Below are 17,010 nucleotides of genomic sequence, written 5' to 3' on the forward strand. Positions count from 1 at the left end.
CCAACATACACATTACTCCTGGTACGAGGATAGCCGCAGTTCGGCCAGATTATCCAGGCTGTCAGCTGAAGGCACATATACCTATTGTTCCGATAATGCAGACAGCGCCAGATTGGTCGATTAGTGCTCATAGATCTTGAAAATGCTACCTAGGTGTAATAATCTGTCCCTTTTCGCATGTGTTTGACCCTTGGATTAAGACAACCATCTAGTTGTGGCTACCAATACTACCACTCGTCTGATATATGATGTTTCCTCTTCACCGTCGCTAAGCGGACTACAAGGCTACCTGACTCGTGCAGCTCCTGTTCGAAGGGATTCTACCTTCTTGATCTGACACCTGACACAACTTTAACCATAGTACTGAGCATGGGAAGCCTCAATCGCTTGAAAGAAGGCCAGGCCTGGATCTCAAAAACTCCATCTCAAACCGTATGGGTCCACCAACAAAGCGTCAATGCAAACGTCATTCTCCGGCATGAGCAAACAAGATGGCCCTGATCTTCCCGCAAAGCCCGTTAGTGGGAAATATAGACGGACAGATGTAGTTGAGTAATGTCGATCCCTCGGATCGATGTAAGCCTTGCATCACTTTCATCTGTTCATCTCTGAAGCTGTCAAAACATCCATTTAGTGTTCTGTTCTGGTTATGTCACTTATGTGTATGTTGGCTATGTGTGACTGCGAGGTGGTTTCAAGGTAGTCGGGGCACAGAATGTCATTAATAGAGGTGGGATACAGCAAATTCTCATAGGACATTGAATTGACCTTTGTATTTTCTGCCTCTCAAGTATGTGAGAGGCAATGGTAGGTAATCAAACTTCAGATCAGCATTGCCCTGTGCTGCAAGGTTTAAAGCTCTAGCTCTCGATCCTGGAGGAGTGAGAGTCTGGCGAGTCAAAGCCTTCAGCTGAAGGGACAGACACAGCGACCCTCCCGCATGAGTGAGAATCCAACTGTCCGAATCCTCGTTATCACAATACATCGGATTAAAAGGGGCAACGGCACGCCGCTGTCGGGTGTGAGCGAAACACACGATATAGACATTGATCCAGACTCAATTGAAATGAGGTGATAATAATACAAACAAAAGCTGTTGTAATTCTTTGAGAAACCCATACTGTACAATACCTCATAAACAGCCGCTTTATATCTTGCCTCCAGTAATCTGCTCTCCCAGCTTCTTGACTCTGCCCTGGATAAGATCCCAGCGAGCTGCTTCGCTCTTCTTCGAATCGTTGACAATGTTTTGCACTGTCGGAGGCACGCCAAGGTTCCAAATATTCTCACCCTGCTGGTGGTCACTGCGCCACGCCTCGTTCTCACCCTCGGGGAACACCTTCTCTATCTCGGCGGCAAGCTGAGCCTCGGTGGTGATAAAGGTACGAGCATTCACGTAAAGCGCCTGTAACGAGTCCTGCCGTTCTAACTCATCCCGAGCCTTCTTACTCTCCAACTTTGCGCGAGCTTGAGCAAGGCGCTCTTCTCTGTCGGGATCGGGCAGCACCGGGGTACGTTTAGGCAGCATCTCCTGGACAACAGAGGGACGAGTCAAGCGCTCATCGTCCCTTTCCGGCTGCCGAAGAACTTGTTCGCGTTTTCTCTGTCTCTGAATGCTGCGGTACGCCATGAACTTGTCCGTCCGCTGCTTCCGGCTGTGCAATTCGAGGAGACCTTCCCGAAGATTCTGCCGCCTCATGTCGGCCATTCGCCGCTTCCAATCCTTGTATTCAGCATGTGGGTCATTGGGATCGATCTTGATATCCTTCGACGGAAGTGGTGTCGCAGCAGCAATGTATTCTTCGGTCGGCTTGTCTACTCGGCGGGTAGGGAAGAGCTCTCGAGGGACGGGCAGCGTACCCTTAACTCGGGGTTTCACTCGTAGATCGGGCTGAATGGTTTGAGGGACATCGACGAAATTTGGAGACTCTGGTCCGACTCGACGGCAGGTGGAAGAGGAGAAGCTGCGGACTTGCGCCGTGGCAGCCCTGCAATTGCGGAAGAGAGACATGTTGGACTGACGCGGTTCTCTCAGGGCCCCGAGCAAGCGGCAAGTCTCTGTTGAATAGAAAAGGGGCCAGCGGAGATTGAGGAGCAAGCAATCTCCAATCTTGGCAAGTGGCCAGACAAGAACGTAGCAAGCAATGAACGACTGAAGACGGCGGTCTCAATAGCATAGGAGTCGGGAAAGATGAAGCGGATTTTCTTGCACTTGGCCCGTGCACCACAGAGCTTGGCACCCACGCCAGGAAAAAAATAATCTCACTCCGAGGAAATTTTCCTTTCCTTCTCTTCCTTCTCTTGCGCTTTGCCAACTCTTATTTATCTACTCCTGCCTTTGGGACTTTTTGAAATTATTTTCTGAAGGCCTTATCAAGGAGTAGCATTCGACATGGGTACAGGAAAGAAGGAGGCGAACCGTAAGGTACGCCAGGGGAAGGTTGGAGATGGCATGGCCAATGTCAGAACAAAGGGTGAAAACTTCTACAGGTATGCTTTATGTGCTTTATTCGGCGTGAGAAGAATGTTTGGCTGACTTAATGGAAGAGATGCGAAGAAGGTCAAGCATCTGAACATGTTCAAGGATGGCAAGCCTCGACGTGACGCTGCTGGAAACATCACCGTCGCCGCCTCGTACCAGTCACGAGATGCACCCACGGCTCGGATTGAACCCAACCGTAAATGGTTCGGTAACACGAGAGTGATTTCTCAGGAGGCCTTAACATCCTTCCGCGAGGCGGTCGCTGAACGTGCCTCGGACCCGTACTCGGTCCTCCTCAAGACCAACAAGCTTCCTATGAGCCTAATCAGAGACAATGTTCACACTGTGAATGGACTGAAGCAGCATGAAGCGAAGATGGCCATTGAGACTGCTCCTTTCAGTGATACATTCGGCCCCAAGGCTCAAAGAAAGCGAGTCAAGCTGGGTGTTGCGTCTCTGGAAGACCTGGCTGGAGAGACCGTCAAGATGCATGACGCCTATGTTGAAAAGACGGATCAAGCCACTCACGAAGATGGAACAATCATCGCTTCCGGCGATGTGTCGACCGACGACAAGACTTTTACTGAAGCACCCACTGCTCGAGAGTCCGTCTTCTCCAAAGGGCAGAGCAAGCGAATCTGGAACGAGCTGTACAAGGTCATCGATTCTTCCGATGTTGTCATCCACGTGCTTGACGCTCGTGACCCTGAAGGCACACGTTGCCGGAGTGTTGAGAAGTATATTCGTGAGGAAGCTCCCCATAAGCACTTGATCTTTGTGCTTAACAAGTGTGATCTTGTTCCTACGAGCGTGGCAGTAAGTAAACTCTCTGTTCATTCATTCCTATCCTCGAACCTGTTGCACAGTACGATCATCACATTGCATCTTCATGCTTTTAAAAGCATATATGCCATTGCTAAGTCAAGTCTTCTTCCTGCGACTTTGTGTCGTGCTTTTCTCCATGGAAGTTTGTCTGTTACAGCTCTGGCAGATTGACGCTGGCCCGTGCCGAATTTCATTCTGAAGCTAGGCTGACCAGTTTTCGTTTTGAAGACTGGTCGTAAAGGGCTAAGCTGTGTTCTGTTTGTGAGTTGAGTGCTGCTTCTGCCTTATCGGCGGCTTCGTAGCAGTCCTCTTAGTAACATTTCACACATCTCACTCTTATCTGATCTCAATTTTCATCTGTTTTATTCGAGAAACGCTGGTAGGGTTCGCTAACTCTTCTCCCAGGCGTCTTGGGTACGGCATCTCTCTAAGGACTACCCCACGTTGGCGTTCCACGCTTCGATCAACAACTCCTTTGGTAAAGGTTCTTTGATCCAGCTTCTGAGACAATTCTCCTCTTTGCACTCGGACCGGAAGCAGATCTCTGTGGGATTGATTGGTTATCCTAACACTGGAAAATCATCCATCATCAACACTCTGCGGAAAAAGAAAGTTTGCAACGTGGCTCCCATCCCCGGAGAGACCAAGGTTTGGCAGTATGTGACTTTGATGAAGAGAATCTATCTCATCGACTGCCCTGGTGTTGTTCCACCAAACCAGAACGACACGGAGCAAGATATTCTCCTTCGTGGCGTCGTCCGTATCGAGAATGTTCACAACCCTGAACAGTATATCCCTGCTGTCCTGGCAAAGGTTCAACCTAAACACCTTGAACGCACATATGGCATCAAGAGCACTGGAGATCCCATCGATTTCCTTAGCATTCTCGCCCGCAAGGGCGGTAGACTCCTCCGTGGAGGCGAGCCTGATTTGGATGGTGTCGCTAAGATGGTCATCAATGATTTCCTTCGAGGCAAGATACCGTGGTTCACCCCGCCTCCCAAGTCTGCTGGTGACGACAATGCAAAGATCGAAGGTCGCGAAGGTCGGCTTGGGGAGATGGGTCGAAAGAGGAAGCTTGACGAGACAAACTCGGAGCCTGCGGGAACCACCGAGAATGCCTCTAACAAAGAGGACGCCGAGTCCGAAGATGAGGAATTTGAAGGCTTTGAAAGCGACGATGACGATGACTCAATTGTGAATCTTGAAATCAGCGATGAAGAAAGCGGGGAGGAGTGAACAGAAGCTCTCCTTCAACAATTTCACTCCATACGAGCTCGTGCTTGTACAAATATACTGCCAAAGGCTGCACCGTTAGCTTGTGGCTCCTCGCCGATCGCTGTTTAGACCAACGGCGCATAGCCCGGCAGGCTCCTGATTCACCTTCGGGTTGTCTTTCAGAGTCCGTGTTCGGCACACGCATTCCATCACCATCCGAGTGTACGGTCTGATGGAGTCGAGGCCTTTTGACGCGTGTACTCAGCCCAGTCGTGGATTTACACGACATGAATCGGGCGTGACACTCGTCAACACTTCTTTCAGTTAGGCTATCGTGACAACGCAATGGTCACTGAATAGATGCTCAATGCATCGCGGTCCAACATTATTGATACCCACACCCTATTTGAAAGGAAATTAACAAAGCACATAGAGCTATTTCCGTTTACTGTACCTTGGTAAAGACTGTAGAAGCCAAATGGGCGGTACCTAAGCAAGTAGAGGGTGCCTCACCGCCTGCAGCTTGCGTGGGGCCCTCTAGCCTCACTTTCCCCTCGCCCAATACAACTAGATAGCCCTTGCGGTTTGCATCATGAGGTTCTTGAGACAGCAAAGTCGCCTGCATGTTGTTTCCTGTGGAACTAGCGTCCATGACTACAGCTATAATTCTTCATGTCTCTGATTTCTAGAGAGATGTGCGACCATTCCCCCAATAATGGCGGAAGAGGGCATGTCTATTGTTCCCTACGGATCTTCTAACTTTGACGTTGTGCTGTAAGGGCTCTACTACACAGAATCCGTGCTCGAGGCAGTGAATCTAATGGTTTCATTATCGCAGGCGTCACAACGATTCAGTCGTCGTCTTCGACCGAGACTCCCGGCAGCTGGTACTGCGGAACGCCTCTGACAGCCATGCGGGCCTTGAATTGACCGACTGTCCGTATTGCCATCGACCGCTTCGTGAGAGCAATGCAGGTCAAGAAGGGCACCATGCTAGTCCTCAGCCAGAATTTGTCAACCCGGACTACTTTCGCATGCTTCATAATAGCTTGCCTAGCTCCGCGGACTCGTCAACACCCCCTTCTCCTCGTCGGCGTTTGGTCCAACCTGCTCTCGCTGATGGGCCCACAAACGAGCCAACTCCTTCCATCAGTGGAACTCAGGGGATATCCTCTGCCGCATTTACCCAGGATTACTTTAAAAAATTCTTCGTTGAGGAGAGAATTCTAGGGAAAGGGGGAAAGGGTGTGGTGCTTCTCGTGAAGCATGTGCTTGATGGTGTATCGTTGGGACACTACGCTTGCAAACGTGTTCCGGTCGGTGACGATCACGAATGGTTGGAAAAGGTCCTGGGCGAGGTCCAATTGTTGCAACATTTATCGCATCAGAATCTCGTATCCTATCGGCACGTATGGCTTGAGAATGCTAAAATCAGCACGTTTGGGCCAAGTGTACCGTGTGCGTTCATCCTACAACAATACTGCAACGCCGGAGATCTACACAACTATATTTGTGGCTCGGTGCAAGATATGACTACGCCACAGCAATTAAAGGCGCGTCTGCGGAGAAAATCCAAGGGAGAGCCGGAACCTAAGGTTGACCTGGGCGGACCTCGCAAGCTGAGTTTCGAGCAGATTTATTCGTTCTTCAAGGACATCACGTCCGGCCTCCGTCATTTGCATGTGAATGGTTATATCCACCGGGATCTCAAACCTAATAACTGCTTGCTTCATGAAACGAGCGATGGTTTACGGGTGTTGGTCAGTGACTTCGGCGAGGTCCAGGCTCAGGATACCACCCGATTGTCAACTGGGGCAACCGGAACCGTTTCATATTGTGCACCGGAAGTCTTGCGACGAGAGTACCCTGGAGGTCCATTTGGCAATTTCACGTTCAAGTCAGATATCTTCTCCTTGGGGATGATACTCCATTTCCTATGCTTTGCGGAACTTCCTTACCGCAATGCTGACCTGATTCACGAGGAGAAAGAGGATCTTGATCAACTTCGTGCTGAAATCAGCCAGTGGACTGGGTTTGATGACGAACGTAGACTGCGACCGGACTTGCCTGAGAAGCTCTATACTTTTCTCAAACGTCTCTTATCTGTGGACCCCGACCGACGGCCGACTGCGGATGAAGTCTTGAGCGGCATTCACGCCGGTGTCAACGGGAATGAGCATTTCCGGTTCAGGAGATCTAGCTCCACGAGTCCCGACCCTCGTACCAACTCGAGAATTCATCCAGTCGATAGCCCCGACGCTTCGTCGGTGGGCCGATCTCTCTCTCCAAGGAATAAACTCGCTGGAAGCCCAGTGGCTCTACGGCGCAGCCCTAACTATGAACCCAACAGCACCGTTCTTGAGGCAGCGTCTTTTGCCAACAGCAATGGGACAGAGAAAAGAGACTCTCTCACCTCCGAGCGAGAGCTGATGATCCGACCCAGGTTTTCTGCTACCCCTCCGCCTACGCAGGATCATATCGACCGTGCTGAGCAGACAAATGAGAATCGAGATACTCGTCCCCTACAGCATTTGCTACCTCCGCCGCCAACTCGTCCTTTCCTGGCAAGGCTCTTCGGAATAGTCTCGTCTCATCGATTGCCTACTATGCCATTTCTGCCCCTGTCTTTATTTTTCGTGAAGGTCGTTTCAGTCTTTCAGCCGTGTGCTCCCCTAGCTGTCAACCCTTGGGTCCTCTACCCCTTGCTTCTACTCGCGGGATTCATTCTGCGGTCCCGCAGTTTACTGGCACACTTTGTCGCCCTCGGTGTCCACGTTGTCATTGTCAGCCTCAGCATGCGATTCCATAAATTGTGTCTCTGGCAAGCCCCTGGAGAGGCAATGCTTCTTTGATTGTCCATGGAGCGGGATGCCTTTGTGGGTTGAGACTCACGCTACAATTTTCTACTTATCCTGCGATGGCTTCTGCCAAAAACCTTCCGGTTGCTGTTAAAAGGCTCTTCATTATTTTCTCATGACGTTACGACTGCATAAGTCTACTCAGGACTTGAGGCCTGAGCTGTTTTTTGTTGGACTCTTGGAGGGAAGATACAATATGTTCAATAGTCCTAGTCAAGCAACAAAGCAAAGAATACGATGCAGATTTATCTGGCCATGTGTATCTTAAGAGCCAGCTCCACGCAAAATAGCGATGCCAGCCCGAACAGTCATGTAGAGGGTGAAACGTTACCGGATTTCCACATGCTCCAACCCATCAACCGTACGTAAGTACTCTACTTGAGCACAATACGTGCAGCTGATGAGCCGGAGACGAAATACAGTCAGAGAGCCCTCTTAATTTTCGATCTTGGAATCTTCTCAGGATTATCATACCACTGGTTCAGACATGATCATGACTCCGCCAGAGCTCCGGAAGAGCAAGTGGCAGAGCGAGAATTCCGATCTAATCACGGGAATAGATCTCTACACAAGAAGAAGGAGGAAGGACAAATGCTAATAGAATGGGTATATGTTCTCATGGCCATGGTACTTCTATGATTGCCTCATCCGCGCGGCTTTGAACTTGCTCACGCGCTTGGGGGCTTCATCGGTGTCTATGGGAACCATCTCAGGCTCGTCGTCCACGAACCCACCGTTCTGCTGGATCTTCCGGTTTCGCATCCTGTAGAACTCCGTCGCGATTTCTTTCCTGTGCAGCTGCTCGTCGAGCTCGTCTGGTTCGGGGGCGACGGCGGCTCCTTCTGAGACGGTTCGCTCGACAAGGGTGTCTGCGAGGATTTTCCCCTCCGTACCTTCGGGTTGAGGTGGCGGGGTTGGCTTTTCAATGATGTCTGAAATTGGTTGTGAGAATGGTTTGGGTTGCCTTGGTTTGGCGGGGAAGAGAGGAATGGAATCTGGTGTTGGGGCCGCGGGCTTGCGATGGGATGGGCGGGGATCTGAGGCTCGGATGCCGTTGGTCGGAGGAACGACGCTGGGTATCTCTTCCGTGGTTGCTTTCCTGGCACTCTTGAAGCGCGAGGCCTTCTTTGGACCGCTACTTGCCGCTGGTGTCTTCCCGTCCTGCTGGGTGCGTTCAACAATTGAGTCCGCCATTGTGGGCACTTCAGGCTGCTTGGGTGGAAGAGTCTTCTTCTCGGGAACAGCAGGTTTAGGGGCCGGAGCAATATCCAGCTCTTCGGCGAAAGCAACCTTTTTCTTCGGCTTGTTCTCCTTCACTGCCGTATCAACAGAATCGTCGGATTTCTCGATGCGAACAACAGCAGGTCGTTCAAGCTCCTTCTGAATATCCTCTGGAAGGGAAGTGGTATCTTTGCCCACGTTCCACAAGCCCTTGGCGTTCAACTTCTTCTCCAGCTCCCGCATCTGCCGATGATAGTCTTCGTCCAGGACAGGACGCGTCCTTCCAAATTCGTCTTCTTCCTCTTCCTCATCGTCATCATAGTCATATTCTTCGTCAACAGAGACTTCGTCCGCATCTTCGTCTAGCTCAAGCTCGGCAACGACAGCTCCGACCTCATCCAAGCTGTATCGTAGCATCTCACGGCGTAGTTCTGCGTCTTCCGGCGGCTCATCGATATCAGTGATAGGCTGCTCCTCTTGCGTCTCCGCTTGCAATTTTGAAGGTGTGACTCTCTCATCCTGTTTTTCGGCCTGGTGATCCTGGGGGCCAGGAGCCTGGATTTCTACGGCCCTACCAGCCCGATCATCCTCAGCATTAACAGGTCGTGCAGCATTTTCTGTGCCTTTCCGCTTCGGAACCTCTGGTATGTCCTTCACACCAGCTTTTTTCAGAATTTCCAGGAGTTCCGGGGCCTGATTCCCAGGCGTCGAGGTTGAGCTCGAAATCACATTACCATCGTCATCGAGCTCCTCCATGATCTCCGTCATTTGAAAATCTGCAGTAGGTTCTGAGGGAAGTTGTTCGGAAGTTTCCAGCGCATAAAGCTGAGACTCTGCTTTGCGCAGCCTCTTTTCCATCGTCGCAACATTTTCCTTCGCGTAGTCAATCCGCCTCGATATCAAATCGATAACTTGTTGCCTCGATCGTGTCACGCCTTGTTTCTCGCCCAGAATCACCTTGACCTCGTCTTCATTGACCAGCGACCCGCCGAAGTTGCGGCATATCCGGAGAAAATCGCTCGTCGTAGCATCGTCGTCTAGATTGCCGATTTCCTCCTTCAACCCGTCGTACTCGGCCTCCCATGTCCGCCAATGATACAACGACTCCTGGAGTTTCAAGATATTGTCTTCGAGTTCGAGGCGCTGACGCTCGAGGTCTTGTAAGTGGCTGTCTGGCACGCCCATGGTAGAGGTTTTTGAATATCTATTTTATAGGAGTAGATAGAACCATCGCATAAAACTTTATTGCATCCGACCTGACGCAAAATTGTCTGGCCAGAAGATTTGCTGTAGGTATGTTCAGATTTTTGATGGCTGAGGCAAAGAAGACAAAAGAAGTTCCGCAGCGCGGAACCGCGAACCATACTTCTGATTGGTCCGTCCCTCCAGCTCTTCAACTATCAGTTAACGCCGTCATCGACATGAACAACTTTCTCTGCTCTTGAAACTTGCTCACATTATTTGAATATTTTTCACATCTCATCGATTGGCTTAGTTTGTCTTATTGATTGGAATCATGTCTCCTGCTCGCGATGCCCTCGCTCATCGCGGGGATGAAGATGGTAAGTAACTACCTCATGACTGTCAGATCTTCCTACGATTAAATGCTGAATGGCCCTGTGTAGAGGTCTGTCCAGTTTGCAAATCATCCCGCTACTTAAACCCGGATATGCGATTCCTCATCAACCCAGAATGCTACCATAAGATGTGCGAGTCATGTGTGGATCGGATTTTCTCCTCGGGCCCTGCCAACTGCCCTGTCGCGGGATGCCATAGGACTTTGCGAAAGAATCGGTTCAGAAAGCAGACATTTGAGGATATCGGAGTGGAAAGGGAGGTGGATATACGGCGCCGAGTGATGTCGATGTAGGTTCTTTAATGCTAGAGTTCTTTTTTTTCTCTGAGCCGCGCTAATATCATCCAGTCTGAATCGCCGCGAGGAGGAGTTCGACTCGAAACGGGCCTGGGATGATTTCCTTGAACAGCGTGAAGAAATTATCGCAAATCTCGTCCACGGTACAGACGTAGCGAAGACAGAGGCAGATCTCCAGAAATACGCGCAAGAGAACATGAACTCCATTCGGGCCAACCGCGCTCTCGAAGCCCAGGAGGCGTCGTCTTTCCAAGAACAGCAGACACAGGAACAAGAGCTCGCACGTATCCGCCGGGAGGAAGCAAGGCAAGAATACGAGAACGAGCGACGAGAAGTTATCGCTGGCCGAGAAGACTATCTCGCCCGGCTCGCAGCGGGAAAACCAGGCGATGCCGCCACCATCGCCCGGGAGAGCCACAAAGTCCTCCTCAAGAAATCATCTGCGCGGCGTAGCGAGGAAGATCGAATCCGTCAGAAGCAGGCCGCCCTGCGCAGCTCGGAGCTCAAGAAACTCGGCCAGGCTGCCACCACTGCTGACCGCGCCGGTCCAGCAGACACAGGTCTCATCAAGGGTCTCAAGAAGATCAAGACCCCGGAGCCCGAGAAGGCCTACGATCCATTTGGCGGATTCGTTCCCAATAAGCGCGACTACTATACCCTGCGCGATCACTACCCATCCAGTTACCTCGACCCAATCAGGCAGGACACCCGTATGCAGGCAGGCGGGTACGATTTACGTGAATATTATTCTCGTACCCTACTCGAGGCGTTTGCAGGCTTAGGATGCTTTATCGATGAGGAAGTATCTAAACGCGATGCTACGAGCACACTTGCGAACACAAAGCCTGTGGCCACTGAGGGGGCAGCAATGGCTGCTGTATCGAGCTCTAAGGTAGCAACATGAACATCACTCGTTCTGATGTGATCGCCAGCATTGGATGCACTCTTTTGATTTTTTTGGGCTGACCCACAATTTTGGACCGGAGTTCTGGGCTATCGGGTTGGATACCTAGACGGAGCATAGCGAGGCGTTTTCTGGAATCGATTTTTTTCTTTTCTCACTTTCCACCTCTCTAACTCACCTGTCTCTATATTTGAAAAGCGCGAATGTTATAGAGCCAAACAATCTCAAAACAGGATGAATTTTCAGTTCATGTCCATCAATCAGAAGTTTTCCATACAAAGAGACGCGACGAGAGAGAAATATAGCCTGCCAAAGCTAAACGGAATCGCAGGTGGAGTGTGTCATTATTAGTAAGTCTGCCTTACTAACCATAACAGCGCGCCAATGGTCTAGTGGTTAGGATGCGGTCCTCCCATTCCCTTACTGGGCAAGACCGAGACACGAGTTCGAATCCCGTTTGGCGCACTCTTTTTGCTTTTTGCTTTTTGCTTCATTGTTGTTTGATACTTTTTGCGTTGTTCTGTAATTCCTTTTGTGACGGACATGCGCTTGATGATTTTTTGCGAATCATGGCGCCCTCGCCATCAGTCTGGCAAATGTACCATGCAGTGTGGATGGAGGCGAGCTCGGACATGTCCTCCGGGAAACCTCAGATATCTGGCCACCACAATGACGAAGGGGGGCCAATGCTTGTGTATATATTTCCGCAAGAGTAATTGGATATCCTGTGCCGTTATATGATATTTTTCCTACTCTGTGCATAGCCAAGTTCGAGCACACATAGAATTGAATACGTTTGTATATTGATACCCTTAATTACGCAAAATGTCAGTCGCAGGAAGTCAGTATGTCTTGCAGACAGGGCTGGCATCCGGCATGTCCGCTACAGAAGGGCCAATGCACTCGCCACACCCGAATCCCGTCGACCCCAAGATGAGCGAGGAGTCTTATGTGTTGCCCAGTGAGATCATACCAGACTCGAGGGCACGAATCACACTGCGAGGAAAGGCCCACGATGTTCTAGTGCCCTATATATGCATCGGTGCCTGGTCCTGGGGCGATAAAGCCACGTGGAAATACGATGCAGAACGTGACCTTCCGAGGATCCGAGCCGCTTGGTCGAAGTTGCGACAGGTCGGGTTAACTTTTGTTGACACGGCCCCTGCGTATGGCGACGGAGACAGCGAGCGTATCTGTGGCCAGCTGTTCAAGGACATGAGGCGGGAGGAATTCATCATACAGACAAAGTGGATGTCATGGCCTGACCCGACAAACGTCTTTCTCCAATCGCACGGCCCGGAAAACAAACTCAGAAGCTCGTTGGAGAGGCTTGGCCTTGAATATGTGGATGTCTACCTTGTCCATGGACCAACTCACCTTAGCATGATACCGACTGTCGCGCAGGGTCTTGCGGACTGCGTCAACAGTGGGTTGGCACGGACCGTTGGCGTTGCCAATTATGATAAAGACGATATGATCAAAATGGCCAATGAGCTCGACAAGCATGGCGTCCCCCTGGCGACCAATCAATGCGAGTACTCCGTTATTAGAAGACATCCAGAAGTTCATGGATTGATCCGCGAATGCCGCCAGAGAGGAATCGTCTTCCAGGGATATGCATCGCTGGGAGAGGGCCGCCTGTCGAACAAGTACTCTCGATTCCATGAGCCTCCGCGGACGTATCGTTTCAGTAGCTATCCCATGCATATGCTTGAGCCAACCCTGAACGTGCTTGAGCAAATCGCTGAAGAAAGGCGTGTCCCTGTGGCCGCTGTGGCATTGAATTTCAGTATCAACAAGGGAGTTCTTCCTCTGGTGGGAATTCGGAGTGGTGAGCAAGCGGAGCAGGACATGCAGGCTCTAGGCTGGCGCCTGACACCAGACGAGATGCGACGGATTGAGGCTGTCAGTATCGAGGGACATACCACGGTACTGTGGCAGCATGGTTAGAGGCATGCAATAAGTCAGTACTTAGTACCTTTACAATCCCATTGCTTCCTTGAACTTGGATACGGCAGCTATAGTAGTCAGAGCTGGAAAAGTAACAATGAACAAGCGGCGAATTATTTGAACTAATATTGTAAGTTATGGAACTGTAGGTTGGCTTGATGTCAGAGGGAGTCATTATGTGGTGAAATAATAGGGCGATGATTATGATGTTGTTGCCCCGCCTCCCCTCAGTCCCGTCGTAGCACTCCCCGCATCACAGCAAGCCCAACGACCATCTTCGCTCTTTAGACTCTCAAACCCACAAGTCTAGCCTAAGGTCTGCTTTGAATCTGACATCGGCAAAAATGGAGCGGTCTAAGAAGCCCTCAGCCATTGGTGTGGCCGCATCACTACCCCAGCCCACCATCACCTTCCGCGAAAACAAGATCGAGGCCACCTTGCCCACCGGCGAGTCAGTCACCGTTCACTTGTATGGAGCAACGGTCACCTCGTGGAAGCTTGCAAATGGACGGGAACAGTTGTTCATGAGTGAAAAGGCTCATTTGGATGGCTCCAAGCCTATCCGTGGTGGCATTCCCGTTGTGTTCCCTGTACGTCTAACCAAAATCTCCTTACCTGAAGCTGGGCAGCACGACTGATGCGACACATCTCTTTCTTGCTATAGGTCTTTGGCCCTCCTCCTCCCAACCACGCTACCTCCTCCCTCCCACAGCATGGCTTTGCGCGCAACTCCAATTGGGAGTTCCTAGGCAAGTCATCGTCCGAATCGCTAGGAAAGAAGGATTGTGATGATTCAGTCAAGCTCGACTTTGGTCTGTCTCATACTATGCTGAGCGAGGAATTCCGGAAGGCTTGGCCGTATGAGTTCGGCCTTTTGTACAGTGTCACCTTGAGCAAGGAAGGTCTGGAAACATCCCTGCAAGTGCAGAACAAGGGCAACCAGAATTTCGACTTCCAGGTTCTGATGCACACCTATCTCAGCATTGATGTAAGCGACCATTAATATTCCTGACGGTGCTGCATGGCTTTGCTAATTACCAATGCGTCATAGGATATCTCGCAAATCCGGGTTAAGAACCTCGAATCCAAGACCTACATCGATAAGACCCAAAACGCTACTTCGCACACTGAGAACTCGCCTGCGTTGGAGATCAACAAGGAGACAGATCGTGTGTACAAAGCATTGGACCCTAAGGTTCCCATCATCGTGGCATCTGCCGCTGACGACAAGCCTATTTTCTCTGTTACACGCGAGGGATTGAACGATGTCGTTGTCTGGAACCCTTGGATCGAAAAGGCGAAGGGCATGGCCGATTTTGCCCCGGATGATGCATACAAGAAGATGATTTGCATCGAGGCTGGTTCCGTTGCTGGCTGGCAGACCTTGGAGGCTGGCGAGTCCTGGGAGGGAAGCCAGTCAATCCGCCCGAGACTGTAGATGCAACGGCGGGGTTGATCTTTTCCTTTACTGAATGGATGATGATAGCAAACTCTTTGATGCCTTAAGGAACTTAAAACAAATCTTTGCAGCTGAGAATGTCCCTCAAGGCTCCAATCGAAAGTAGTTCTTGCTGGACTTATGCTGGGTTCCGCCCATTGCCTTGGATAGATTTCAATTGCTAGTATTACACGTTGCGGCGTCTGAGAGATAGAGATTCAAACATTCATATGGTTTTCAGGCAGCCTTCTGTCAGGATAGTCCCTTCTTCTCTGTTTCCAACACGGCAGGAAGACTTTGCGCGATTTCGACACTGTACTGCGGCCCCCTGTAATCGCGTCTTCCACGAACAGACCACCATAACGCAGTCAAAGTGACCAGTCCTACAGCAATAACACTCGAGTAGTTCATGTTGTGAACTGTGACCGGGAGGGTGAGTGGAAAGCAGAAGAAGACAATAGTAACAAGAATATAGACCACAGCCACTCCGTTCACTACCAAGCCCGTCTTCCTTCCCATGTAGAAAGGTCCAGGCACTATATTCTTCCGGCCTGTCAGCACATGAGGCAGAATAGCCCCTAGATAGGACAGAGTGCTCAGTACGACATAGGACGATAGTAGTGCCTGGAATGCGGTAGTACTGCTTATGTATATGCAACCCAGGAAACTCACCATACCAGCCATAGCTACAGTGGCCCGGATGGGATTCTTCTGTATTGGATGAACATGGCTGAAGTACGAGGCGAAAGGCGTTGCGTTGTCTCGAGCAAGACTCCACCACATGCGACCCCCAGTGATGTAGACTCCAACTAGGGTTGGAAACGCGGTCAGGAAGAGCACCGCAACCAGTCCGACTGCCCCCTGCCTGGATCCAGTGGCTTGTCGGTAGATTTCTGCTGTTGGGAAAGACGAGAGCTCGCTATGTAAGACAGCGTCGAGGTCCTCAATGGAGTAGAACAACGCAATTAGGTAGACAAAGGTGGTGACAAAGGCAGTTAACATCTGAAGCATCGTTCCTTGAGGGACTCTGATTTCGGGCTTCATAACTATGTAAAAAGCATTGTTAACTAGGAAAGTAGTAGACGTAAGGAGCAAGATTACTAACCTTCTTCGGAAAGATGAGTGATGCAGTCAGGGACTCCGACTGAGAACGCCGGGTTGATCAGACCTATTAGGAAACAAATACCATCCGACCAACCGCCGGTGTTGTTGTGATATCTTCTCCAAACCTCAGTATTGCTTGCATACTTTCTCGGCATGACGACGAGGACAATGACCGTCACCAATAAACCACACATTGAGAGAACAAGAGCAACTCGGTTCAACATAGGGATGAGTCTATTCCCGAAACAAACCACCGCGCAACAAATCCAAGCGAGCAGTTGGAAAACGATGAACACCTGCCACGAATGCCATTGCGAGCCGGAATGGAGGAGCATATACATGGCCACAGCCTCATTTCCGAGCATGGAGCTAATCGACGCAGCCGACAGAAGCCAGGCACAAGCATTCAGGTACCCGGTTAAAAAGCCAACAAACCGTCCGTATTCTTGGCTCGACACCGATGCCCAATAATAGACACCCCCGGCCGATGGCATGGAAGACGCAAGTTCGGACAGGGATGCGGATATGAGTGTATAGAATATACTGACAAGTATGAGGCCGTACAGTATTGCCATGGGGCCTCCATCTTGTAGAGCTGCAACGATCGTTCCTCCAGTAACGGCCCAGGCGCTACGTGAACATGTCAGCAAACTGTACAGATGGCCAGCATTGTGCTTGACCTACTTCGCAATGACAATACCGAGACTGACCAAGCTGAAGAGATCAAAGTGCCTTTTCAGCTCCTGCTTGTGGCCTAAGGCAGCCTCTAAACGTGCATCGTCCATCATATTGGGATCATAGGAAGTATCCATTTGGTTGATTGGGTGAACAAATGCAGAGGTAGAAGAGAAGTCCAGTCTTTCTTGTACAACAATGACTGGTACACTCGATGTGCCACAGGTGAGTTATCCGGTGGCATGTGCTCCTTAAACCACCTACCTCCTAACTCTCACCCCCTACTCCATGCAAGGAGGTGTGGCTGCCCCCATATGGACGCCACGTGGGTTGCATATCTGACGGCTTACTTGGTCTTCAAATCGCCGATGCCATGGCTAGCGGTAGTATATCATGTTGTCCATCCCGAGCATGCGCCGCGTCGGGATGGGATATGGTAACATCTGAGGAGCTGTGGTATGA

General features: G+C 50.6%; 8 protein-coding genes and 1 non-coding gene across 9 annotated transcripts; 6 read left to right on the top strand and 3 right to left on the bottom strand.

Moving 5' to 3' along the window:
• Positions 1-1,147: 1,147 nt before the first annotated feature.
• NFIA_107220 (uncharacterized protein) lies at positions 1,148-2,011 on the bottom strand (the record flags this gene model as incomplete). Its single annotated transcript, XM_001267127.1, has 1 exon — positions 1,148-2,011. One exon carries the CDS (start codon positions 2,009-2,011, stop codon positions 1,148-1,150), a length of 864 nt encoding a protein of 287 aa, XP_001267128.1.
• A 381-nt stretch (positions 2,012-2,392) lies between these two features.
• NFIA_107230 (putative GTPase NOG2) lies at positions 2,393-4,546 on the top strand (the record flags this gene model as incomplete). Its single annotated transcript, XM_001267128.1, has 3 exons — positions 2,393-2,490; positions 2,548-3,298; positions 3,713-4,546. 3 exons carry the CDS (start codon positions 2,393-2,395, stop codon positions 4,544-4,546), a joined length of 1,683 nt encoding a protein of 560 aa, XP_001267129.1.
• A 694-nt stretch (positions 4,547-5,240) lies between these two features.
• On the top strand, positions 5,241-7,377 carry NFIA_107240 (protein kinase IKS1; the record flags this gene model as incomplete). Its single annotated transcript, XM_001267129.1, has 2 exons — positions 5,241-5,299; positions 5,364-7,377. The coding sequence occupies 2 exons, from the start codon at positions 5,241-5,243 to the stop codon at positions 7,375-7,377; spliced, it is 2,073 nt and encodes a 690-aa protein (XP_001267130.1).
• Positions 7,378-8,016: 639 nt separating this feature from the next.
• On the bottom strand, positions 8,017-9,789 carry NFIA_107250 (prefoldin-like protein; the record flags this gene model as incomplete). The annotated part of the gene is made up of 1 exon (XM_001267130.1): positions 8,017-9,789. One exon carries the CDS (start codon positions 9,787-9,789, stop codon positions 8,017-8,019), a length of 1,773 nt encoding a protein of 590 aa, XP_001267131.1.
• Positions 9,790-10,136: 347 nt separating this feature from the next.
• Positions 10,137-11,381, top strand: NFIA_107260 (TFIIH/NER complex subunit TFB3; the record flags this gene model as incomplete). The annotated part of the gene is made up of 3 exons (XM_001267131.1): positions 10,137-10,166; positions 10,193-10,470; positions 10,529-11,381. The coding sequence occupies 3 exons, from the start codon at positions 10,137-10,139 to the stop codon at positions 11,379-11,381; spliced, it is 1,161 nt and encodes a 386-aa protein (XP_001267132.1).
• Positions 11,382-11,759: 378 nt separating this feature from the next.
• NFIA_107270 lies at positions 11,760-11,846 on the top strand. The gene has a single exon. It is a non-coding gene; the product is annotated as a tRNA-Gly (tRNA).
• Positions 11,847-12,206: 360 nt separating this feature from the next.
• Positions 12,207-13,331, top strand: NFIA_107280 (aldo/keto reductase; the record flags this gene model as incomplete). The annotated part of the gene is made up of 1 exon (XM_001267132.1): positions 12,207-13,331. One exon carries the CDS (start codon positions 12,207-12,209, stop codon positions 13,329-13,331), a length of 1,125 nt encoding a protein of 374 aa, XP_001267133.1.
• Positions 13,332-13,675: 344 nt separating this feature from the next.
• On the top strand, positions 13,676-14,769 carry NFIA_107290 (D-hexose-6-phosphate mutarotase; the record flags this gene model as incomplete). Its single annotated transcript, XM_001267133.1, has 3 exons — positions 13,676-13,921; positions 13,996-14,319; positions 14,383-14,769. The coding sequence occupies 3 exons, from the start codon at positions 13,676-13,678 to the stop codon at positions 14,767-14,769; spliced, it is 957 nt and encodes a 318-aa protein (XP_001267134.1).
• A 252-nt stretch (positions 14,770-15,021) lies between these two features.
• NFIA_107300 (putative choline transport protein) lies at positions 15,022-16,685 on the bottom strand (the record flags this gene model as incomplete). The annotated part of the gene is made up of 3 exons (XM_001267134.1): positions 15,022-15,815; positions 15,875-16,503; positions 16,558-16,685. 3 exons carry the CDS (start codon positions 16,683-16,685, stop codon positions 15,022-15,024), a joined length of 1,551 nt encoding a protein of 516 aa, XP_001267135.1.
• Positions 16,686-17,010: the final 325 nt, after the last annotated feature.

Source organism: Aspergillus fischeri, genomic scaffold (assembly GCF_000149645.3).
Source record: "Aspergillus fischeri NRRL 181 1099437636245 genomic scaffold, whole genome shotgun sequence".
Lineage (NCBI taxonomy): Eukaryota > Fungi > Ascomycota > Eurotiomycetes > Eurotiales > Aspergillaceae > Aspergillus > Aspergillus fischeri.